General features: G+C 35.7%; 2 protein-coding genes across 3 annotated transcripts; both read left to right on the forward strand.

The window, feature by feature from the left end:
- Positions 1–24: 24 nt before the first annotated feature.
- On the forward strand, positions 25–12176 carry LOC131799232 (SUMO-activating enzyme subunit 2). The gene is made up of 19 exons (XM_059116947.2): positions 25–190; positions 1292–1375; positions 2152–2222; positions 2738–2802; positions 3032–3132; positions 3399–3520; positions 3864–4056; positions 4266–4362; positions 5087–5177; positions 6122–6179; positions 6675–6768; positions 6992–7104; positions 7664–7765; positions 8176–8229; positions 8711–8768; positions 9290–9328; positions 9705–9810; positions 10449–10570; positions 11376–12176. Exons 1-19 carry the CDS (start codon positions 32–34, stop codon positions 11543–11545), a joined length of 1899 nt encoding a protein of 632 aa, XP_058972930.2. The 5' UTR covers positions 25–31; the 3' UTR covers positions 11546–12176.
- A 1615-nt stretch (positions 12177–13791) lies between these two features.
- On the forward strand, positions 13792–23507 carry LOC131798991 (short transient receptor potential channel 4-associated protein-like). Of its 2 annotated transcripts, none has more exons than XM_059116661.2 (27): positions 13792–14041; positions 14116–14247; positions 14499–14627; positions 15273–15339; positions 15606–15667; positions 15923–16008; positions 16208–16275; positions 16400–16510; positions 16646–16711; positions 17077–17139; positions 17296–17379; positions 17536–17612; positions 17828–17893; positions 18116–18204; positions 18616–18664; positions 18790–18848; positions 18941–18996; positions 19281–19326; positions 19496–19579; positions 19921–20011; positions 20222–20359; positions 20559–20664; positions 20782–20891; positions 21187–21267; positions 21720–21778; positions 22106–22172; positions 22472–23507. In XM_059116661.2, the coding sequence occupies exons 1-27, from the start codon at positions 13964–13966 to the stop codon at positions 22586–22588; spliced, it is 2241 nt and encodes a 746-aa protein (XP_058972644.2). In that variant the 5' UTR covers positions 13792–13963; the 3' UTR covers positions 22589–23507. The 2 variants fall into 2 exon arrangements, with proteins under 2 accessions (XP_058972644.2, XP_066019383.1); XM_066163286.1 differs by having other exon boundaries at positions 17299–17379.
- Positions 23508–23867: the final 360 nt, after the last annotated feature.

The following is a 23867-nucleotide window of genomic DNA, read 5'->3' on the forward strand; positions in this document are numbered from 1 at the left end:
ACCGCTGACCATTAAAAGGTTAAACTTCAAGATGGCGACGGCGGGAATATCGGAGATTTACCGCAATGTTTTAGGAAGCGATTTGTCCCAGTGCGTGAGAAATTCGAAAGTTTTGATGGTTGGAGCAGGTGGTATCGGCTGTGAACTTCTAAAAAATTTGGTTTTAACTGGTTTTAAGGATATCGAAGTGGTGAGTGCGTCAACTATTGATGTTGTGAAAAATGACAATGCACATGTGTGAATGCATTGACAGCTTTAATTAAAATGAAACGCTTGAAAACATGCATTTCGGCATGCTTAGCTGTATGCTCTTATACAGCTGTCTGATGGTATACCGGCAAGAATTGCAACTAGATCGGTTTGCTATTGCTGGAAACGTCTTTCCCACTGATTTTCAAAATTTTTGACATTACATTTACTTTTGTACTCTAACGTAAATGTTGGTTTCCCTGTGTTGTAATTATTATTTTTTCGCTCTTGTAGGAATTTACTTTTTTCAAACATTATAGTAAAAACATTTGCTGAGGCATCGTCTTGTGTTTTCTTCGAATTGGCCCTTACCTGTTCAATGAGCCTGAATCTGAATTGCATATACAATATACCGTGATGATGAATAGACCGATTTGGTTAACATTTGAAAGCAAGAACATGAAGTTGATGATACATATAATCTGTGGTCTGCTTGTTGAGCTACTACAACTTACTGATAAAACACTGAACTTAAAAAGTAATCATATAACTTCTTTCCATTTCTGAGTTAATAATTGATTTTGCATTCTGATCATCTGGGTGAGAGAAGTCCTGACAAGGACTGCTCTTGGTGACATTGACTGGCACTTTGACAGCCTGAGTGAAAGTTGAAACCTCAGTCACTGCCAAGTGGTAACAGTTCTGTTCAGGGAAACTCCTAGTCAGACAAACAGAGGAGATGATCAATGTTGTGAAATCTATAATATGAACTGTTTGGCCTCAGGCACAGTTTTATTGAAAAAAAAAAAAAAAAATCCTATGTGAGACCCAATTGTAGTTGATAGTGCAATGCAAGCAGGCATACATCTTGACTAGACATAAAATGAAAGTTAAAAGGAAGAAAATGAAATAGTGTAGTTGTATAATTATATACACTTGACTGCGTGAGGTCAGGTTGGGCAGAAAAATATATATAGTTCCAATTAGTACATGATATGCAATGCATGTGTATTAGAAGATTACAGATAAATCACATGCTTTTTATGCTGTACTCAGGTTATCAGAAGCTAATGGTAATTCCAGTCTTCATTATTTTATTTAGATTGATCTGGATACCATTGATGTTAGTAACTTGAATCGCCAGTTCTTGTTTCAAAAGAGACATGTTGGAAAATCCAAGGCACAGGTACTGTAGATACACCTCAAGCTGTTACTGATTTAGTTTCACAGTGTTATAGTTTCTAACCCCTTTCTAGTTCTGATTTAATGACCTGTTGGTTCACCAACTGATTTGCAGTACATATACTTCAGTCAACTTAGCTAGACTAAGCACAAAGATTGTAGGGGAAAAATCAACAAAATTATTTTATTTGATACTGTATCACATAACAAGAAAACAAGTGGAATTTACACAATGAAATAAAATGTGAATGAATATTCTTTTGAAAAATGTACCAATTACAAAAAAGAAATACTCAGTAGGACAAACACAGAAAGCTGAACAGTGGGATTGAATGATCATCAGTGATCAGCCACACTTAACATATTTCAGTGAATAAAGAGCAAAAGTTTCCAAAGAAATTGTGGTACTATGTTGGTGGTGGGTATTACAAGATGATTTGATTTTGTAAACTGAATTGATGACTGAAATTGGCCGCCGTAAAGAGTTTCTATAGCTGACTTTTCAAATGTTAACCCTTTGCCAGAGCATTGGCCAAGTCTCATGATCAACTTAGGTATTAAAACCAAAATATCTCAAAATAGATTTATTTTAATGAGTGCCCTGTATGTAGATGAAGTCAAGAAGACAGGATTTTTTTCAGCCTGACTAAGATGGATAGCAGGAGTTTTAATAAGCATGACACAAAAGTGCCCTTCAAATTAACACATATTTTGTCATATTGGTATTGGAAATTAAAGAATGTACAGTAATGAAAGAAAACAAAATGTTACACCTCACAGGTATCCCGTGAGAGTGCTCTTCAATTCAATCCTGATGCAAATATCAAAGCTCATCATGATAACATTATGAGGTGAGTCACCAATAGTTGCCCTTTACCTTCATGCATTTTTAGTATTGGTAGGAATAAGATAAAATGTATTGATTGAAATGAATATACATATACAAAGGGGGTAGCTAACCTAAAACCCAGTAGGCCTGGTCCTATAATTTTTTTTTCCACCTACTTTACTTCTCAAATATGACCCTTGCAAAAATGTGGCAACAAAAATTGAACTTCCTTGAGGAACAGGCCTACAGCAAGTCATATAGTTGGCCCTGTATACTGTACTTTTTGTTCAGTGTTTTATTTTCACAAAATTGATTTTATTTTGAGGTCTATGCTTTTTTCCAGTTATCAATAACTATGTACTGTATGATAAATAACTCAACATCTAAAACTCCAAAGGAGCCTCTGTTTGGCTTAAAATTTTACACCTTGAGGAATGGTGGTTATTACCAATATTTATATCCCTTTACTTTTCTCAAATTCTTTTCTGAAATAGTTATAAACATGTCTGATTCTTCCTACTTTTTCCCAAAACTTAGCCCTGACTATGGTGTAGACTACTTCAAACAATTTGATGTGGTGATGAATGCTTTAGACAACAGAGGTAGGGTGATTCAACCTTTTCATTCAAAGATCTGAAAGACAATACTCTTACATGTAAAATTGTTCAATGCAATTTTTTTTTGGTTACTGCTGAGAATTTTGAGTTAAATCATGGCAATATTCTTAATTGAGGATTCAGTTATCAATAAGTTTTTCATTGGTTCATGTGTAGATTGTAAAATGCTTTTAGTGACATGATAATGATATTTTTGTTTCTGTTGTGCATGTAGCGGCCAGGAACCATGTGAACAGAATGTGTCTGGCAGCGGATGTTCCTTTAGTGGAAAGTGGCACAGCAGGTTATCTAGGACAGGCTACTGTTATTAAAAAGGTATTAAGCTATTAACAACTGATTGCATGATTTTTCTCGAACAATTTGAAATGAAAAACCACACATAAACTTTTTAAAATTCTTCAAACTTAAGATCATGTGATTACCAATACAAAACCAGGTTGAGCTCATTAAGCTTTACAGTGCATCTTAAGTGGACCAAGTCTTGTCAATTTTACATTTTTTGTTACTCTGCCTGACCTTCCCTGACATAAATTGTGTCCAAGTGCAGCTAACTTAACTTGTGTTTGTTTGCCATTCCTCAGGGGGTTACTGAATGTTATGAATGCCAACCAAAACCTACACAGAAGACATTTCCAGGTTGCACAATCAGAAATACTCCTTCAGAACCAATCCACTGTATTGTCTGGGCAAAACATCTTTTTAAGTAAGTCTTGACTTAATTATTATTCATTAAATGTCAAAACAATGCAAACAGAATGGTTTTAGTTTTACACTTACTGACTGCAAAATGTTGTGCAACTAGAATAAATTAGCTTTCACATGACCAGTGATGAGGTGATTATTGTAGTTTTTTTTCTTTTGGAGCTAGTTTGGATGTTACACCATATTTACAATCCCCTCAACTACTCTCATGCATTACCATCTCTTGATAAAACCCTACACAGTTAACTTTTATAGAAAGTAAAGTTTAGAAGAAGAGGTTGGTACATACAGAAAGTGTGCCACACATATTGGTTTACAAGGTGTTGTTTTTAATCTGCCTGTAGCCAGCTGTTTGGTGAGGCTGATGCAGATGAAGAGGTATCTCCTGACACTGAGGATCCAGAGGCTGTGGGTACGGCAGGAGAAAGGGCAGTCCAAAATCAGGAGAAGGAGGGTGGGACTGGAGGCATTGAGAGAGCATCAACAAGAACATGGGCTGAAGACATTGGATATGATCCTGTTAAGTTGTTTAACAAAGTAGGTTAAGTGAAATTGCGATCATTTTATGGAATCTCCCAATGGCCTGTGAGGTCAGTGTCAAACAGATTTGCTGATGGGCTTATCAATTGGAAGCTTCAACATCCCCCCTCAACACAACATTTTGGCAACTTCATTTGGTTTTCCCAACCCTAAGAAACAGATCAGTAAGCTCTAAATGATATGTTCCTGTATTGCTTTCTCTTCAGCTGTTTAATGAGGATATCAAATACCTTTTATCAATGGATAAGTTGTGGAAAAAGAGAAAACCTCCTGTGCCTGTTGACTTTGAAAGTATCCAAAAAGGTTAGAAGTAATGATTCTGTTTCCCTATATGTTGTGGGGAATTGTAGACCCAGAGCTCCACAACTCTAGTACTTAAGTTGAGGCAACTTTTCCTTGTGAATATTGAATCACATTTTTCATGAGAGGCAGTTTAGCTGTTTGAGTGAACTGTGCTATAATAGGTTCAAGCTGAAATACCTCGGACTCCAGATGCCTCAAGCTAGGTCTAGTCCCAAAACCTTTACCTATGAACTTTCTGTGAGCATCTTAAACCATTTACATGACAATATGAATGGAGAAGGATCCAGATAATATGATAGGGGGTGTTCAAAATGGACCAACCATGCCTGCCTCCCCCTGCCCCATCACTCTCAGTTACACCAAAAACTCAGCCAATGAAGTAGTAGTTTGTTATCGCGTTGTTATTGTTCACACCAAGTATTTTGGTGTCAGGCTGGTAACAAAGGAAAAACCTTGAGGTACCATATTAAAAGAGGTGGGGGGGGGGTGTGTGTGCAGACTTGTGGGACCCTTTACCTGGATCTGCCACTGCTTTTCACTTGTCCTTGCAAGATTTAGGTAATGGAACTGCACTCATCGTATGGTTTAAAAATAATTAACCAACAAACAAAATAGAATGATAACAGCAACAACAAACATTTACAATTTTGTAAATTGAGTTTTTTTAAGATCCTTAAGAAAAAAGACACTGAATGCTTTAAAACCAAGTGCGATTGTTCTGCAGGATGCGAAAATGATGAAAAGGACGCGGATAATGGTTTACAAGATCAAAGAGTATGGAGTCCTGATGAGTGTGCAGACATCTTCAGTCAAAGGTTGGTGTCATGGAAAAGCATTTTTTGTTTGAATGCCAATAAACTGATACCAAGTACATATTGGCGATTTACACCAGAGGTAAATTTCCCATAAGGAAAATTAGATTTGAAAGGAAATGCAGTCAACAGTGGTTTACTCGAATCTTCTTCACCATAGTCTGTAGTTCTCATTTCCCACAAATGTAGAACTCTAAACGCTTATTATAATTTAGTTTCCCTTTAATATACCTTTTCTTAGATTTTAGTTGGTCCATTGTGGACATATACCTTAAATGATATGAATTACTGATGAGAGTGGTCAGTTTAACCCTTTAATCTCTAAGAGTGATGAGGTTCTAATTTCTCTTTACAATCTATCTCTTGAATCAAATGTTTAAGTCACGAGAATAAAGGAAATGATCAGCAACTAACGAAGCTCTTGATGATTTTACAAATTCTCCTTGTTAGAACCTTGGAAATGTAGAGAGAACAGTATGGAGAATGTGCATAATGATGTTAGGGTGTAAAGGGTTAACAAATGCATCCCATGCTGCCGTGCGTCGTTTCAGTAGCGATCACAGATGACTTCAAAATGCGATAAGAACTGTTGTTCTTGCCACATTTTGACGTGTTCTGTGATCTTTGATCACTGTATAGACCCACGTCGACATGGCATTTATTGGTTTTAATGTTAAAAAGAGCAAAGTGTAGTGAATGGAACGTCATCTATGGGTCTGTCCTCTGTACCATAACAACGTAAAATAAAATTGCGTACATTCATCTTAGCGTATAATTTAAGACAGTTTCCTTCCGCTATGCTTAATTTTGTCCTTTCATTATGAGAAAACAATTTCTTAACGACTTTAACTCCGTCAAAGCATTAAGATTTAGGCGATTCAGTCATTGCTCGCATATATACAGCATGTCTTTAACTATTTATATAATAATTGTCTTTATCATTCCAGTGTTGATACATTAAAGCAGCAGTTACTGACCAGAGGAGAAGATCTTGTGTGGGATAAGGTCGGTGTTTCATCGGATTGACTTCACACAAACTAGTGACAGCAGTAATGTAGATAACGGAAAGGAACCCGGGAAAAGATGAGAAGCTAGGAACTTATTTACCTTGCTGGAAACAACGCACGTTTGTTAATTTGTCTTTTTCATCCACATTTTCATACCTGGTAAATTTTACCCACATCCCCTGAGATGTTTGACAACGGCCTACCAACAGAATGCTTACAGTTTCAATAAACTTGAGTTACGTAATAAATTTACAGTCAAAACAGTGTTCGCTGGTTTACTGACCAGCGGTCCACTTATGGCTCACTACTAATTGCAAAGAATCGGCCAACAGACAGCTTATAGTTTTCCAAGAAATATCTACCGGTTCTTTTGGAGTTTTTTCTTGCTTTTTGTCCTTTCTTGAAGTCCATAAAGTTGCAATATTTTTCATAGTTGAAACAAGTTTTAAGGCTTGAATTTTTACATTGCTGTCCACAATTTTATATTACACAGGATGATCCGGCCTCCATGGACTTTGTCACAAGTGCAGCAAATATCAGAGCTCACATCTTTAGTATTCCCATTAAAAGCCGCTTTGACGTGAAAGGTTTGTGAATTATAGAAAGTACTGCAGAGTATGCCGGCTAAACAGCTCGACACTTTATTCAACGTGTTGCTGAACACAGAACTCTGTAGACTTAGTAGCACGTTCGAGGGAAAGGATCGTATACACTTCGTTGGGTTTGTTGCATTTATCCCATCTTTACATAATTCAAACTTTTGTAATTGGTTTTATATTCGCCCAGCGTTTTGTTTTTATTTTGTTTTAGCTATGGCAGGCAACATTATACCAGCCATTGCCACAACAAATGCCATAGTATCTGGTCTCATTGTTATGCAAGCTCTTAACATCCTCAATGGAAAGCTGGACAAATGCAAAACGGTACGTTTCCACCACGATAACAATTACTACAACAAAAATAGCAAAAGGCTTTCATGGTTTTGAGGCGTTTGAGACATTTCAGCGTTATAGACTGGATTGAATTCCACTTCTTCTCAGAGAGCTTTGGGAGTCAGTGTCGAAGGTTGTCTTAGATTGTAGAGCGCTTTTCGATTAAGCGTGGAATACCAAAACCAAAGTCATCGCAACGGCTAATCAGAACAAAAGAAAATATCCTCCGAAGCCAACGAGAACTCAAAGTGAAAAAATGGCTAACGGTCAAAAAGGTGGGAAAATACAGTCATGCTTGGTTATAGTTTTGCATCTGATTGGTCGAGAGAATGGCGCAAGTTTTCTGGACCAATCACAGAGCAAAGTAAACAAGAACCAAAGCAATCTCGGATACTTTTGACACTCAATGGAGATTGCTCAAGCGCGTAGCAAAACAAAACCGCCGCGATTTAAGGCGCAAACGCTTAGGGGTGGCCGGTGGGGAACCAAAAACTAAAATAATTACTTCACTTGATCTCTGGTAACTTTCTTATTGTCGTTTTACTTGCAGATTTATCTTAACCGTCAGCCGAATCCAAGAAAAAAGTTATTAGTTCCTTGCAATCTCGTTCCACCGAATCCCAAGTGCTACGTTTGTGCCGCTAAACCCGAGGTACGGTAGAGGTAAAGTGTTCCTCAAAGAAATTTTATTGACAGGATGCGCTGAAATGGTTCAAAGAGTGTTTTACTCTCAGTCCATAGGTCTGGTTAACCCATTGACTCCCAAGATCTTATTAGTAATTCTCCTTACTGTCTGCTATACAATTCTTCTGATGTTTCTTCTGAGAATTTATATTGGATAAACTAATAATCCCCTAATTGATAGTTTTCTCGGTTCATATCACTTGTCCTCGTGGTTTTGTATGGATATGGTAAAGAGAAATTCTGTCTTGGTCACTCTTAAGAGTTAAAGGGTTGAGAAGGGAAATTATTTCAGTTCCTCCTCTTATCGTTTCTTTTATTTAAATTTTCTCAATGCACACATGATCATGTTCGATAACTACTGCTTTCTCTTTTTGTTAGGTTACTGTCTTCTTAAACACAGAAACTCTTACAATCAAGACGTTAGAGGAAAAAGTAAGTAAAAACATTCTTCAAAAAGCCCTCAAACCTTTCTCTGCTGCTCTTCTTCTTTGGATGTCTGTGTTGCTTTTCTCTTAGTTTACTGTTGGGAAAAAAGGAAACAAAATGCAGTCATCTTATTTAGCCAATCAGAAAGAGTGACTGTGAGGAACTGAAAGAATGAGAAATATTTCAGTGTAAACTGAGAATGCAAAGGGCTTAAAATGCCGGGAAACCCATAGAGGAATCAACGTTTTGTATATGTTCTGTTCCTCATTGGTCGAGATTCAGCACGAGAGCTCTGATTGGTCGAGTAGCGATGCAAGAGGGCTTGTATTTCATTGCAATACTAAAAGCTTTTTAACTTATCAGTTTGAAAAATTGCCTATGGCATTAGAACAGATTTGCCTTTAGCGATTACTTTACACTTTGAGCTGTTAGTTATGAAAAATAGTTTAAGCTCCGTTCAAAATCGATTTTTTGCGTTTTTCCTCAGATACTAAAGGAGAGGTTTGGTATGGTGGCACCTGATGTCGAGATCGACGATGGAAAAGGTAACTTTTCTATATGTTTTTATTCACTTTTTTTCCTTGATCAAGTGTGACCAGTATTTCAGCTCGGCTAATTTTGCCCTCTTTAGTTTCCGTCCTAAAGGATCAGTGTACCTCCCATTTTCTTACAAACGAGCTAGGGTATGATGCAATTTCTGAATTTTGATTTTTTTACAGGCTATGGTCTCCTAGCTCGTATACCACGGAAATGAGAGAGTTGTAGTAAACAGGACGTGTGACGCCATTTTTTGTCTCATATTCAACGCGCACTAACTATCACCAAAACATTTTTGAATAACTACATTATACACGCTGGATTTGACTGATGTTTTTTTTTTTTTTTCTTTATGGGGGAATATATGGAAATCGATCACATGCTATGGCTTGCATTTATGAGAGGGAGAAATTAGAATATGTGCATGTGATATGTATGTTTTTCGTCTAGATAACATGTATATTTGCAGCCGTTGTTAGCAGTCATAACGCAGAGTAATCGATGTATTGACTAATTTTACTTTTTTCAGGCAGCATATTAATATCCAGTGAGGAGGGTGAAACTGACCGTGAGTTAGACATTTAGGATTGCATGATTTGTAATTGTCTTACATAATTATGCATGCAACTTAGCAACACAACTTGAAATAAGGAAAGAAGTATACTAGTCTTGTTTCTTCTTAAAGAGAAATCATATTTTTGCAACTTATGCTGTTTATTCAGTGTCTAGTAAGCAACTCGGCCGTTCGTGTAGATGTTTAGACAGAGTAAATGTGAGCACTAAATGCGGAAAAGCTGGGACGATGCCGAGGAAATCTGAGAGGATACAAGCACTCCCGCCACACAATGTGCTTGTCGGGAAAATCAGACCAGCCACAGAAGCTTAATTTTTTTTAATGTTAACTTTAAATAAAAGCCTTGACAAGTCTGTCTCCTGTTTTCTAGAAAATTTACCGAAGACGTTAAGGGAATTCCATGTGGGTAACAGTGCGAGGTTGAAGGCGGATGATTTCCTTCAAAGTTACCAGCTTATTCTTAACGTTGTACATAGGTAGGTTGTAAAAATTTGAATATTTATCATGTAGGCTGTCTTGAGCAAAAATAGGAATCTCAATCGATCTTGACGGTGATGGCGAAGACGTTTGTTGAAAAATTAATAGCTTTATTTTATCGAAAGAATTTTGCAATTAGCTCGATGTCTTTTCTGTCTTTAGAATTGTTCTCGGATCTCCCCATCAGTGTAAAGTGTGAGGACGTCGTCGAGTTGTCAATAAAAACTTATCAAACTAAATAATTTGGGTGTTTCGAGTTGATGTTTTGGAGAACAGAAGCAGAGAACAGCTAGGAAATGTACAAAGATTTAAATGGACGTGCAGTGCTATAGTTCTACTCCTTAAATCTTTTTTTTCTTTCCTGCTCTCACCGCCGGAGTTTGCATAACGTCGCTAATATATGCTGTGGAGAACTTCGATACGGCCTTTCCTTACATAGAGAATATGCCAACTCAAGGAACCCGTCCGCTTGCGTGCTGAGCTGCGAGCCACAAGCATTTTGCGCAGTTTTGTGGCTCTGCTTGTGGCTCTGCACCTATCCCATCGGTTGAATTTTTCTTTTTCTGATTTCTCGCCGCATCCCTGAGCTCACTTTCCAAACATGTATCAAATAACCGCTGTTAATTATAAATTTCAGAGATAATTTAGAAGACGATGTAGAATTTGAAGTAGAAGGTGATTTACCAGCACCCAAACCAGACAGTCCTGAACCGGGTCCTTCGACAGCATCAGAAGACAGACAGAATCAACCAGCAGATGGTAAGTTAATATGATAAAACCCTGTAATAAGAAATGACTTCAGTATCAATCATAAGTGCTTCAGATACCATTATCTGAGTATTATAGCTCGTGTCGTAAAATCTTCCACCTCAGTTTGTATTACACTTAAAACTACGCTTAAACGTTGATGAAAATGACCGAAGACACCTTAATGCCAATTGTTTGTTTAGTCTACCAGTATTCATGAAAGAAACACGAAATATCTTCGCGATTTTAGTAACTTGGGCCTTTCCTCACTAGCGACAAAGTTGTTTATTTACACAAATTTTCTGTCATCACCAACATTTTACAAGTGCAGATGGTTTGTCGCTGCTTGACAAATTTTTGCCGGCGCGGACAAATCTTCAGACGCACCGCCGACAAAATTCGTCCTGGGTAAAATTTGGCAAAATTGACGAAATGAACAAAACCGGGATAAACTTGCCAATCATTTGTTGTACAACAAGCGCGTAATTATTCTGAAATCAGTTTACTAGAAAGGCCAAAATTGTCTTTTGCTGCAAAACTCGGGGATTCTAAAATTTTAAAACGACTTACGATAAATCCTGGAAATTGGAGGTGGAATCCTCTGGCAACTATGCTAGCAGGTCTCATGAGCAGATCAGGCGCTGACGAATTTGACGGCTTTGAAATTTTTATTGCGGATCCGGGCCTTTGATTTTTCTAGGACAATTCTAGTTTTTTTTGCTAGTGAGGAAAGGCTCTTATGCTAATTTCCAACTCTTAAACTATGATTGTCGATCCACTGCAGGTCTTAAAGTATTTACTCGTATCTGTTCATTAGGTGACAAAGAGGAAGTGATGGTTTTAGATGAACCAGCTCCCTCGCGGAAGAGGAAAGCCGATGAGTCAGAATTGGAGACTAGAGAGCAGCAAGACTCAAAGAGTTCAAAGCGAACAAGACTTTCTCACGCACCGGCGGATGAAAATGATGACGACATCATTGTTCTTTGAGCCGTAAGGACAACTTCTTTCGATATCTTCCGATATTTTCCTTCTTCCGAAAAAGTTGTCCTTACGGAATCAACGGAGTTTACCTCAAGATATTTTTAATCATCTGTTGCGCCGCGCATGACCATCTTCAACTTGAAAGTTGAAGTATAAAAGTATAGGAGAAGTTTAAAGTTTGTCGTTTAAGGCAAACGGCAAAGGTTAAACGTAAGATTTTCATTTCTGTTACTTTGTACAATGCATATTCAAAAAAGTTAAACAATATCTCTCAGCTAGGAACAAAAGTTTTGTTCCGTTTAAGATTCGCATTGATAGAGTTAAATTTTCAAATAGACTTGCTTGTCAGAAATAAATTTTAATAGTTTTATTGTTGCTGTTGCTTTCGCTTTACATTTGTTCGAAAGGAGCATTAAAATAGCGATAGAGGCCTGGAAACTCATTGAACTAGGTTCAAGTTTGCTATCGAAGGCGGGAAGATAGTTGTATTCTTATCATACCAAACAACGGCAAAGTTCTTAAGCACTCAGTTAAAAAGGGAAGATAAAGGGTTGACGGAAGCAAGTTTGCCCCGTCGCTAATTCATGTCTATCTTGGCATTTTCTGAAACAGTTCCTTTATTCGCTTTCTATTCACTGCGGATTTTTACAGCATTTCCATATCCTCTTAATTAGCTCATGTCCATGTCATTACAAGTTTTCTAAGGCAGAGAGATTAATCCATTACTTCTGGTTCTGTAATGCTTTCTTATAAGTCTCTTTTCCTTTTATTTTATTACCAAGCTCAAAATTTACCATCTTTCCTCACTCTATTTACGCTCACGACACTTTCGATGTTGCTGATCCTTGGAATAAACAGGACGCGTGTCACAGACAGATGAGCCTATGGCTCAGTGATAGAGCCGCATTCTAATAATAATATAATACTCTGTGGCTCAGTGATAGAGCCGCATTGGAAGATGGGATCCCTAAGCTGAGGTTAGATTCTGTCATAAGGACCCAGAATATTTTCTTAATCCAGTCTCACGCTCGCAACAAGAACATAGTTCCTTTGGGCTGTAAATAAAAGGATGTTTAATAGTGCTGGCACGTTTCTCTTAAACGATTGAAACGCGTTTAACGTACAGTGATCAAATCGGAATCTCTTTTTCCACGAGATTCACGATTATCTTTCATTTATGACCAAGGAAAACACCTAAATACTTCCATCAACCCGAAAAATCTCAAATAAAGTGACCCGAAAAAAATCTCAAGCAGAGTATTATTTTTTTTACAACAAAACGAAAAGAATACGGCTAAGGAACAGGCGGTAACTGCTTTCCTTTCACAACGGCTTTCAATTTATGTGCTTGAATTTCCCGCCTTCTGTTTCAATTCTCATCTGTTCACAGGTAATCGGAAGGGAATCGAAAGAAATAATATGACATATGAAACGATTAAACGATTACGGTATTCTTTGAAATGTTCAAATGTTCCCTGAAACACCGACTCGGAATACAAAGAAGCCCTCCGCGGTAGTTACTTTGAAATTTGCCGGCCTAGGCTTTTTTTTTTTTGCTGATTTTTGTTGTTCAGGCGGGAAGTTTTGAAACTTCGTCAAATAAACTTCAAAGATCTTCGGCTCGGAAAATTTTAAGCGTTGTTCCTTCTACAAGATTTTTTGAAGAACTCGAGAATAAGAAACTGAAATCAACTAAATTGAAATTTCCCGTTTAATATTTTGCTGATTGAACGATTTATTATTTTGACTTCGTCCGAGGAAAAGAAATCGAAGTCGGAATTGTCTGCTTTCAGAAAATGTTACTAATTGCAGAAATAATTTAATTAAAGCTAAATCGTATCTCTTTAAGAGCGTAAACTGAGTAACTGAACTTATCAACAATGGGCAGACTCATGATCATGATGAACCTTTCGTGTGTAATGCCGCGAATGACACGGACTTTCTAAGCACAAAAACAAACTTAAATTCATTCTGTCTCCCAGAGAGCGTGCCGCACCGACAAAGGAAAAAGTATTTTCTGCTTTGTGTTAAGTGTATACTTTTAATGAAAGCGCAAGCCTTTTTGAAGTGGATTCGATTATCGGTCAATCGAAGTTTAGTACAGCCTATTCAGGCGGTGCGCGCCATTTCGCCGAGCGGTACCCCTGACCGCCAATTAGCAGGTTCAATATAAAGAAGTACAGGATTGGCCACCACTAGCGGCATGAATAGAAGGAATATTTTCATTGGTCAAATACCTAGGAAGGCTTTGATCATTGAGTAAGCGCGCAGCCTTGATATATAAAGAGGGAAATGGCTACATCGTTGCTTTCATACTGATCGTATACATCTTGATCGTAGCAAGTCTTCGACATTTTACAACCTTATAATATTTTAGTATCGGTTTGGAGTAGCTTGATTCCCTTAACGTGGTATTAGTTTGCGATGGCGAAGAGAAATAGAAACTTGGTTTCGAGCATCATGGCATCCCAAGTCTCTGGAAAATGCATTAGAACAAACATGGTAGGTTCGATTCTTCTGTCAGATTCGAATTTGAGAGGTGATTCGGGGCTGATATTCTCGTTTCGTTCTTCCAGCTTCCTAAAGATTTCATAGAAGATGTGGATCGCCGTTTGAATTTTAAGGAGATACCTGTTATTTTGGCGAAATTAGAACGACATAGCAGTCTCCAGAGGTTTAATTTCTCGAAGTGTATGAGATACATAGAGGTAGGGGTTCGATTTTACACCGTAATTCATTGAGCTAAGGGATTATTTCTACTGCTCGTTACACTAGCTAAATTACGTTGTAAATATATATTCTGTTTCTCGATATCAGTCAATCTATTCGAGCTTGTTAAGAAACGACACCACAAATGCAATTGTTTGTGTAGTGACTTTGACGTGGTTACTCTATTAAGGTCTTCGATTTGACTGTGAAGTGTTTTTCTCTCTCAAAATCCACGATATTTCTGTCTTAGGAACTTTCACACTTCTTCACGGAGACGATGAGTGTATCAGAGATGTTTTACAGCGAAAACGAACTTCCAGTTTATACGAAGGAGAGAGCTCGAATTGGTCAAGTTTTAAATTTATTCGGTGGAGTGGAGGTAAGCCATGTTGTGAATCTGTTTTGTTTATTTCAACTTTGAAGTCAGTCGATTTTGTCTACTACTCGTTCAGAAGGATTTTCATAGTAGAAGTATTTGGTAGGCTATGCAAAAAATGTACTCCACTATCACTGTTTTAGAAGTCGATTAACACGCTGTGTTTCCGAAAGATTTCAACACCATTTTAAAATATTTGAAGCACTCGAAGGTGCTAAAAATGCGAACAGGATTTCACTCATTATTCGACGAGAGTTCATCGTGGAAGTCGCCTTCTATCTGTATTTGGGAATCACCCTTGTGAAATATGTTCTCGAATTAGACACATTACTAAGAACCCTTAACCGGGTCAAACTACTAGGATTTTTCCGTTTCAGTGCCCGTAGCTGGTATTGTTAAGCTCTTTCAGGAAGAATTTTCAGTCTTGAACAGCTGTTGTGGGCATATTTGTCTCTTGTTCCTTGTTGTTTTTGTTCGAAATAGCGTTCAATTTTTGCTTCCTGTTTCAAGGTGGTGTCAATGGGTCAGACTAAATGTCTTACGCCTACTTCCGGTTTAGTTTCTTTATTGTGAGATCAACCGTGCTCACTAAAACCTTATACAGCTGTTCAGCCGCTTGTTACTTAGTCTTTACTTTGTTTTTGACAGATTGTGGTGCAAATCCTTTTTTATCCTGTTACTTATGGCTTCAAGCTTTGCAAGTTGAAACCATCAAGTAAGCTAACTAAATGTATATAGTAGATATTTCGATTATCCAAGTAATATTGATGCTTTTAAGAATTGCTTCCAAACTTATGTTGGACCCATGTCTGAGTTGCTTTTAGACTTTTGTCTTTACTTTTTGTCGTCATTGTTGTTTTTCACATATCGTGACCCTATCATGTGATTTGAATAAACAAGAATAAAGGAATAATTCATGCAAGATCTGACTTGAAGAGTTGTGCAAATGTTTATAGAAATGTTTTGTTCTTGATCACGTAGGACTGCAGCAAACAGAATTGTACCTAGGATGTCTTGATTTCATCCATAACATTTGTCTAGTGGTAAGTGCAATTCTTCAAAGTCCTTCAAAGTGTTTTTGTGTTTATCTGGTTTGAATACCATGATCAACACCATATTTTACTAAACCTATAAACACATAAGCAACGATACTGAAATCAAGTTTGTTCTTGACAAATCACCAGATTTTTACAAAGCGTCATAAAGATTTTCATGGCAGCCTGGGGACACATGTAATATAACCATCAAGTTGTATTAGATTTTAATGCATTGTTTTCCTTGCCTTTTTCCTTGAACAGGTTGATGGAGTTGCTGTTAATTTAGCAAAGAGAAATGAATTGATTAGTCATTTGTTCACTCTCCTGGAACAAAAGAAAACCTTTTCGTGAGTCTTATTTCATTTACTTAATAATATTATTATCAATGTTATTTTTCATTATTAATATTAATGAAGGGTAATTCAGTTCATAGACTCAAACTTTTTCTAGTCTTTTTTCCTTCTGGTTTTTTTTTTTTTTTTTTTTTTTCAGGTTTTCTTTTATTATTTATTTTTTGGGTTATAATTTTTTTCTTTTATATTGCAGCCGTGCCTTGGTAGTATTAGAAGATCTTTTTGGTTCCAGAAAAGAAATTATCGATTTAGACAGGATTGGTATGTTAACTCTAAAAAATTTTCCTCAGTAAATAGACACCATCTTAGCTGGTCATTGGTATAATTGTAGTTGTTGCTAGAACTCCTATAAATTTATATTGTTTTATTTTTCCTTTTTTTTCAGTAAATATGAGAAAACTGATAAACATCTTAGATCAGAAACAACTGGGGAACTTTTGTCGTGTTTTGTCATTTACCTTGTCAGATTTAGAATCTGTAGAGGAGAGAAGTACATGTGAGTATTGTTATTGAATTCATTCCTCAAGGCTGGTTTGAAACATTTCCTGTATAGCCATTTCCAATCAGTCAAGCATCTTATGTCTATTGTAATTAAACACAATTGATAACCAACATTGTATACTTCTGATAGTGCTTGCCCAGGATGAAGTTGACAGAAAGGGAATGTCACAGAAGGATGTTGCAGATAACAATCAAGGTATTTTTTTTCTATTTTCTAGCTGTAAATGTTTAACTGTTGATCAAACATATGAAGTAATTAGATTATAAGTTCATAAGTAAGAGCAAGACAGGCTGATGTTTTAAAGTTATTTTGATTGAAAATGTACTGTGCAAGGCTTTTCACTTTATAAATTATCAATCACAGAAAAGACAGTACATAGGGTAGCCAATTAAATGATTGTATTAGTGATGGAAAGCTATTAGGCTATCAGACAATCACTTGGAAATAAAAAGAGTTATTAAAACTATCATAACTATGTCACTGCTGGTTGAAATATAAATTTGACTTTATTTTAGGTTTTGGGGAGTAACTTAAGTTTTATATTTATGTTTCTGCTGCAGCAACACTCATAGGTTTAAAGGAATTTCTTCCAAGGATAGTGAGATTAGCATGTCAGCCAATGGGTAAGATTTCATGTTTTTCTTGATTTTTGATTAATTTTTATCAACAATTAGAAAACAAATATATTTTGAATATATTTTTCAAATATATTTTTCAAATACCTCACTGAGATAATCCTGATTAGTTGATCACATGAGATTAATTTTCATTTTTTGTAGTAGAGAGATCTTCCCATTTCCTGGATATGGTGGATTTCCAAACATTCTTACAAGATGTCTTTATGTCAGAAGGGCTTGATTTAGGTAAGGAATCTCAATATTTAGCATATATTCTCTGTTTAAAAACTGAGATTCTCTTTTCAATGCAAGTTTCATCCAAGTTTTCTTGCTGTGGATCAAGCCCTGTATGCAACCATTACCATAATTTCACTGACATGGTTGATTTCCTTCTCCGTGCAGAATCAGATGAGCACGAATCATTAGGGCATAGAACACTACGATCTTCCTTTAGCCATATACAAGGTCACATACATGAGGTTTGTATAATGTCAATCTTTACAGTAACACATGTGGTGTTCAGTTGCACAGAAAAGACATGTAGCCTTTTTATAATTGCTTAAGATGTGCTATTGATGACAAATTCCAGTTAAATTCTAATGTCTAACATGATTGACTGGAAAGCTTATGAAGAGCTGGTTAAGTTGTTTTCATTTTTCTTTAAATTGTGGTATTGTTTTTCTTACATTTTTAGGTGATGCACAAAGTGGAGGTCTTCTATGTTCTCTGTTTGTTTTTGACTGGAAAGCACAAGTTGATTGTAAGTTGAAATTTTCGTTATAACAAAAGTTTTAAGGTAGACGGACAGTTGACAGAGTTTCGTTCAAAGAACTGAGCACAGAGATACTTGCATGATCTTAAAATAGAAGTTGACAGTTTACATACAGTCTGGTACAGAGAGTAATCCTTCATTGCAGGGATATTAATTTCTCTTTCATTATTTTATCTTATAATTATTTATTTATTTTCAATCTTGCTACAGGTTCAGAAGAAGTTGTCAGAAATGAGACTGATTCCTGGAATGAGCCAGTTATTTGACAAAATGTCATGGCTGAACGAAACAGAAAGAATGTAAGCATATGTACTATGCTTTTAACCCTTTAACTAAGTGATGAGAATATAGAAAAATATCAGTCAGGGAAATATAAGCTGATCCAATACCAAATTCTCCAAACTAATAACATAAGAACTGTAAGGCAGACAGTAAGGAGAATTACTAATGAGATCTTGGGAGTTAAAGGGTCGACTTTTTTACTTTTTTGAGTGTACTTGAAGACACAACTGACATTGCGCAAAAACTTTATCAGAATTCAAATCATGTTTGATGTAACTCTGTATCAATTGGTGAATGTGTTGGTCTTATTTTTATTTTGTTGTAAAAAATCTTAATTCATATTTCACTAAGGAACATGTAAGTACCAGGTACCATTAAAAGAGGCCAAAAAAGCTCATTTAAATGATGCAATGTTCCTCATTCTCTAGGAATCAAGATTTAATGGACTTAGAGATTGCAGATCATGAGTGTACACCGGTAAGACCACAATTTGCTATTAATTTTTAGATGTTATTGACAAAATGATATAAATGTTAAAACACATTTTTATTGATTTCTTTTGTCCATGAGGCTAACATTCTCATCGGTTCAACATATTTCAGCAAACCGCATTGAAGATTCAGTTCCTACGACTAGTTCACAGTTTCTGTGACAGACATGAGTAAGTTTATTTTGTTTTCTTATAAAAGACAGTTTTATGAGTAGTATTTGTTTATCTTTAATTCAAAATTAACCTTTTTTGTCTTTTTGTAGAAATAAGCATCTTCTTTTAACGCCAAGGGAAGTTGATGAACTTCAAGAGTTATATGGTGAGTTGGGCTTCCAAGATGACAGTTAATTCTCTTTACTACAGCCAAGTGTTTCTTTAATTAAATGATTTTAGCTTTGAGGTTTTGGTGTTGGGTCAAACCATACCCACAGTTGATATTTCTTGTTTTCTCATCACCTTTCTGCACAACTATTTACTGATATTGTAAGGAATAATAAATTATTGGTCATCTGTTAGAATGAATGGTTTGGAGAAATTTAACCATAAAGAACTGTAGTTTGACTGTGCATGACATTTTTTTTCTTTTCTCTCTCGTTTTCTCAGTTCAAAATGACCTTGAACTCCCTGAGAGTTTGACAAACACTAACAGGTTTGTGATTTTTAAATTTTTTGTCTAAAGATTACATTTATACATTTAGGAAGATATTTTGATTTCTTGGTTGTGTGTCCTTTTTGAAGAAGAAGCTAATTGATTATACAGTTTTTCTTTCTCTTTGGTCATCAGCTATTAACAACTATTAATATTTTTAATCTTACAGAAAATTGTGTTGTACTGGAGAAAAAGGACTTCTTTCAAAAATTCTAGAAACACTGATCAGATGTCCCCCTACTGCTCCACTTAGGTAAGTTAGCCTTTGATCCCTTAGGGTCATAAGCTTCAAATTCCTCCTTACAATGTCACATCTGAATCACACGAGAATAAAGGAAAGGATAACTTAAGAAGTTGTTGATCATTATACAAATTCTCCTTGTGGCACCTTAGGAAAAATAATGAGAACAGTATGAAAAATATGGCTACTGATCATAGTAAACTTGTAGGTCTATGGTTTGGTTCCTCTTTAATTTAAATTTTACCATCTTTCCTCTTCTATGTACTGTTTATTTTCCTGTTCAGGTTCACACTGCCAGGGAAATCAAGTTGCCTGTTGGGTTCATCTAACTTCTATGTCAAATTTTCCCTTAGATTTTGGCTGTCAAGAGCAATTGAGGGATTTCTTCGTGGCAGAGCATCAGTTGGCGATCAGCTGTTTCTCATCAAAAGAGGCCTTCTTGAGGTAAGTTTTTTCCCTGATTAATCTCATTGACAACATAATTATGAAAGTACCCAAGAGCTGGTTAACCCTTTAACCCCTAAAAGTGTCTAGCATCTAATTTCTCCTTAGAACCACCCCTCAATGAAACATTAAGGTCATGAGAATAAAGGAAATGATCACCAATGTTTGTTATAATTTTAAGGAAATAATTCAATATTCTTCCCTTTCCAGCACCTTGTTGATCACATCACAAGTGAGGAACTGAAACCAAAAGAGATTCTTCAAAGTAGCTTTGATCTTCTGGGAGAGTTAATGAAGTTTAATCAATTTGCCTTCATAAGATTTGATCAGGCAATCAGTTCAAAACAGGTGAGTAAACTTGTGATTAATTTTGATAAATTAAAACGGTTTTTCTGCTAATTTTTTTTGTTGTTTATCTATAATTTTTTTGGTGTGTGAGGTGGTTTTATTTGTGAACATTTTTAAATTGAAGGTAAATAGGTTGATGTTATTTTGTCACTTTTATAGTTTTTAGTCCATCATTAATTTTTATTTTATTGATTTGCAGTTTGAGAAGTTTGTGGGTATCTTGACATCAAATGTTGTGGATTCCAACATGTTGATTCGCTGTTTGGTGCTTTCTCAGGAACATTTTTTGTCAAGTCCTTTGGCAGGTAAAGCTCAGAATTTTTTATACCCTGGTCAAAACTGTTTCATTCTTATAATTAATCACTGAGTTGTTGGTGACTCATGTTTTCATGTCTAATGTTGAATTCTTCTCTTTACAAAAGATTTTACAGCTGGAGCTTTCAAGCTTGGTTCACTTATTAGCAACTGGGAACAGATGATCTTCCTTCTTTACAAGCTGATCAACTCCATTACTGTGGGAACGCTGACACAAGTAAGTGTTTTTGAGATAAGTTCAAGTGACAGATATTGTTGTTTTCACAAAGCAATTATACTTGAAGCAATGTCCTGACTCCAAAATGGCTGAGTTATAATGAAACAAAATTGATATGATGAAATTTTGTTTCACTAAAAACTAAAGACTAAACTGCTTGTACAGTTCAATCTTACCTTGATCATTTTTATGTTGTGAAGCTTTGCTGTTCTTAGAACTGAGGCACCTTGAGTTATGGATAGAGCAAGATTGATAACAGACTTATCAATCATCATTTGTTTTCCTTCTCTCTCAGGAAAATGTCAGCTGCCTCAACACAACCCTTGTTTTCTTGATGTTTGCACACAGACATGGGAAACTTCCAGCATATCTTATGGTAAGTCAGGTGGAACAAATTTTCTGTTGGGTGATTGATGCTTTTGTGCAGAATATGTAATTAAAAAATTCTTCTTTTTTAAAGCTTTTGCACCCTAACATCAGTATGCATTTTCTCCATACTATCTTTCTATACATTTTTTATTTACCTCATGAGGAGAATTTTTTTGGCAGTCAAGAGGTCCTTTAATTGGTGATCTCTTCTTATATTCTCATGACCTTAATGTTTGACTATTATAAGGAGAAACTGGAGCTAGAGTTCTCAATTTGTTGGAGCCAGAGTTCTCCCAATTTATTCACTTGAAAAATGTTTAAGTTCAATCAGTTCATTCAATATGTTGCTGTGGTCATTCAGCCCCTCAGACAGGATTGAAATTGCCTTTGATTGAAAATAACTTTTCTCTTCATGTCAATATTTTATTGTAAAAAGTTAAATGTTGCCTTTTTTTGCAGGCCTTTGTTAGAGAAGAGAACATTCAGAAGAATCCAGGATTTATTCTGACAAACTTAAGGTTAGTTTTGTGTCATTCACTGAAGTAATCAGTGACTGTTATAAATCATATATGGTTATAAATCAGCTTAAGGAGAAGACACATGTTTTGTTTTCTACCTGAGTATTGATATGAAAAGATAACTTTTTCCTAACAGAGTAATTTGTGTTTCAAAGATAATACGACATTTTAAATGCAAAGAAAAGTGATTTTAATGGTAAATTCTGAACCCTTGCTCAGGAGAAACTTCTTTAAGAACAGTTTTTACTGAAAGGCTGCTAAAAATGAGAAAAGCAAAATTATTTTTAATGAACAAGAGGGTAATGTTGTTTGTTGGGATTTTTGTAGACTCCTTTTGGAATTCTGGAAGACACACTACTTGAAAAGAGGAAAGGACTGTTCAGCTCTAGAACAGGTGAGATTTTTGCATTTATTTTGGCGATGTTACTACCTTGTGTTATGTTTAGGTGATATTTTTATTGAATGGCTTGCATAGTGAATTATTGTATGTAAATGCTAATTTTTTTTATTTGCTCTTAAATTCTGCGTGTGAATTTTACTTGTTAAGTATAGATGAAACTTTTTTAATAATTTTAGAAATGTTCAGCTGAAATTTTATGTTAAGAAAAGAGAGATCTTTTTCCACTGTTTTTAGAATTCTGTGTTAGCATGTAGTAGCATGCATGACTTAATTTAAAATTCTTTTCTTTTTAGAGTTCCTGTATCAGCTTTGATCATTGGAAACAAGTTGTTGATGTTCTCTTGTCAGACTCAAGTTACAGCACATCAGTCCTTCATTACCTACCATCATCTTGCATGAGGGGTTCATAACAGACAGCTGTCAATCAGAATATAACACATTTGCAAAATACACCAAATAAAGCCTATCAGCTATAAATGGGCTTTCAAGCAGGTCTTGATAGTTTAAAGCAGAATAGATTTTCTCTATATGGCAGGAATTGTAATTTTATTCCCCATGTTTTTAATCACTGAATGGATTGTGATGATGAAGGTCTTTCAAAAAGAAATTTATATTGTGATATACAAAGCATTAAAAATATTAGGTCAGTACCAACAAAAAAAAAAACAGAAAAACAGGAAGGTTTTGAATGTTCTTGTCAGTAAATTATTGTGTAACATGGAAGATTTGTGTGCATTGCACAATCATGCTCAAGAAAGAAAGGTGTGTTAATACACTTTATAGGTTTTGGGAATGCATATTGGTTTTTTGTGAAAGAAATGTGTCATTTGAATGGACAAGTTGCTTGTGGAAAAGAGATTTTTGAGTGGTGTTTTGTAAAATCACTCACTGTCAGGCCAGTTGTAAAACAGACTTTAGTGTTGTAATGGTCAATGAATATACAATGGTTTTGTTTCTATCTTAGTATGGCATATGACTCGTTTATTGAAATTACAGGCTGTAGATAAGTGCTTTTAAGAACATTTTACGTTTCTAGAACAACTGAAAAATATGTTGGGCTAGAAATTTGCTGTGAAAAAATATCAAAATGTAGGGTTACCCTTTATTACCAATCCCTGAGGGGTTTGAATTTTTTATCATTGGTTTATGATGGTTATGAAGGTAGCTAGAGGTAGCATTTATAATAGTGTATTTATTGTCACATTATTGCAATGTATGATAAACAATCTTAGTCTTGTAAAATATTAAATTATTTTTATGAATTATTTTTTGTAAGACTTGTACATTCGGCTAGAAATTTTAATAAATGTCTAATCACTGGTGCAAAAATGGTTCTTTGTGTTTGAGTTTTGTACAAATTCAGAAGTATTTGTTAAGTTTACAGATTTTATAACGTAGAACTTATAAGAAAAATTATCGGTTTCACTATTTGTCAGGGTGTTTTTTCGATTCAATCCCTTTCCAAACGGCGTGCACAGGTGATACCTGAAAACGCGTTTTTTCTCGGAAAATGTATCGAATGTTTCCTCTCCACTCTGAGAAACGGACAAGGAGTTTTCGACCAGCTGATATAGTATGAAAACGCAACAATTAACAGTGTATCACCAGCAAAGAACGAATGCACAAAAGGCTAACGCTTGCAACGTCAACCAATTTACGTTATTATGACTCGGTTGATAATACTAAGTT

This window comes from Pocillopora verrucosa, chromosome 3, assembly GCF_036669915.1.
Source record: "Pocillopora verrucosa isolate sample1 chromosome 3, ASM3666991v2, whole genome shotgun sequence".
Lineage (NCBI taxonomy): Eukaryota > Metazoa > Cnidaria > Anthozoa > Scleractinia > Pocilloporidae > Pocillopora > Pocillopora verrucosa.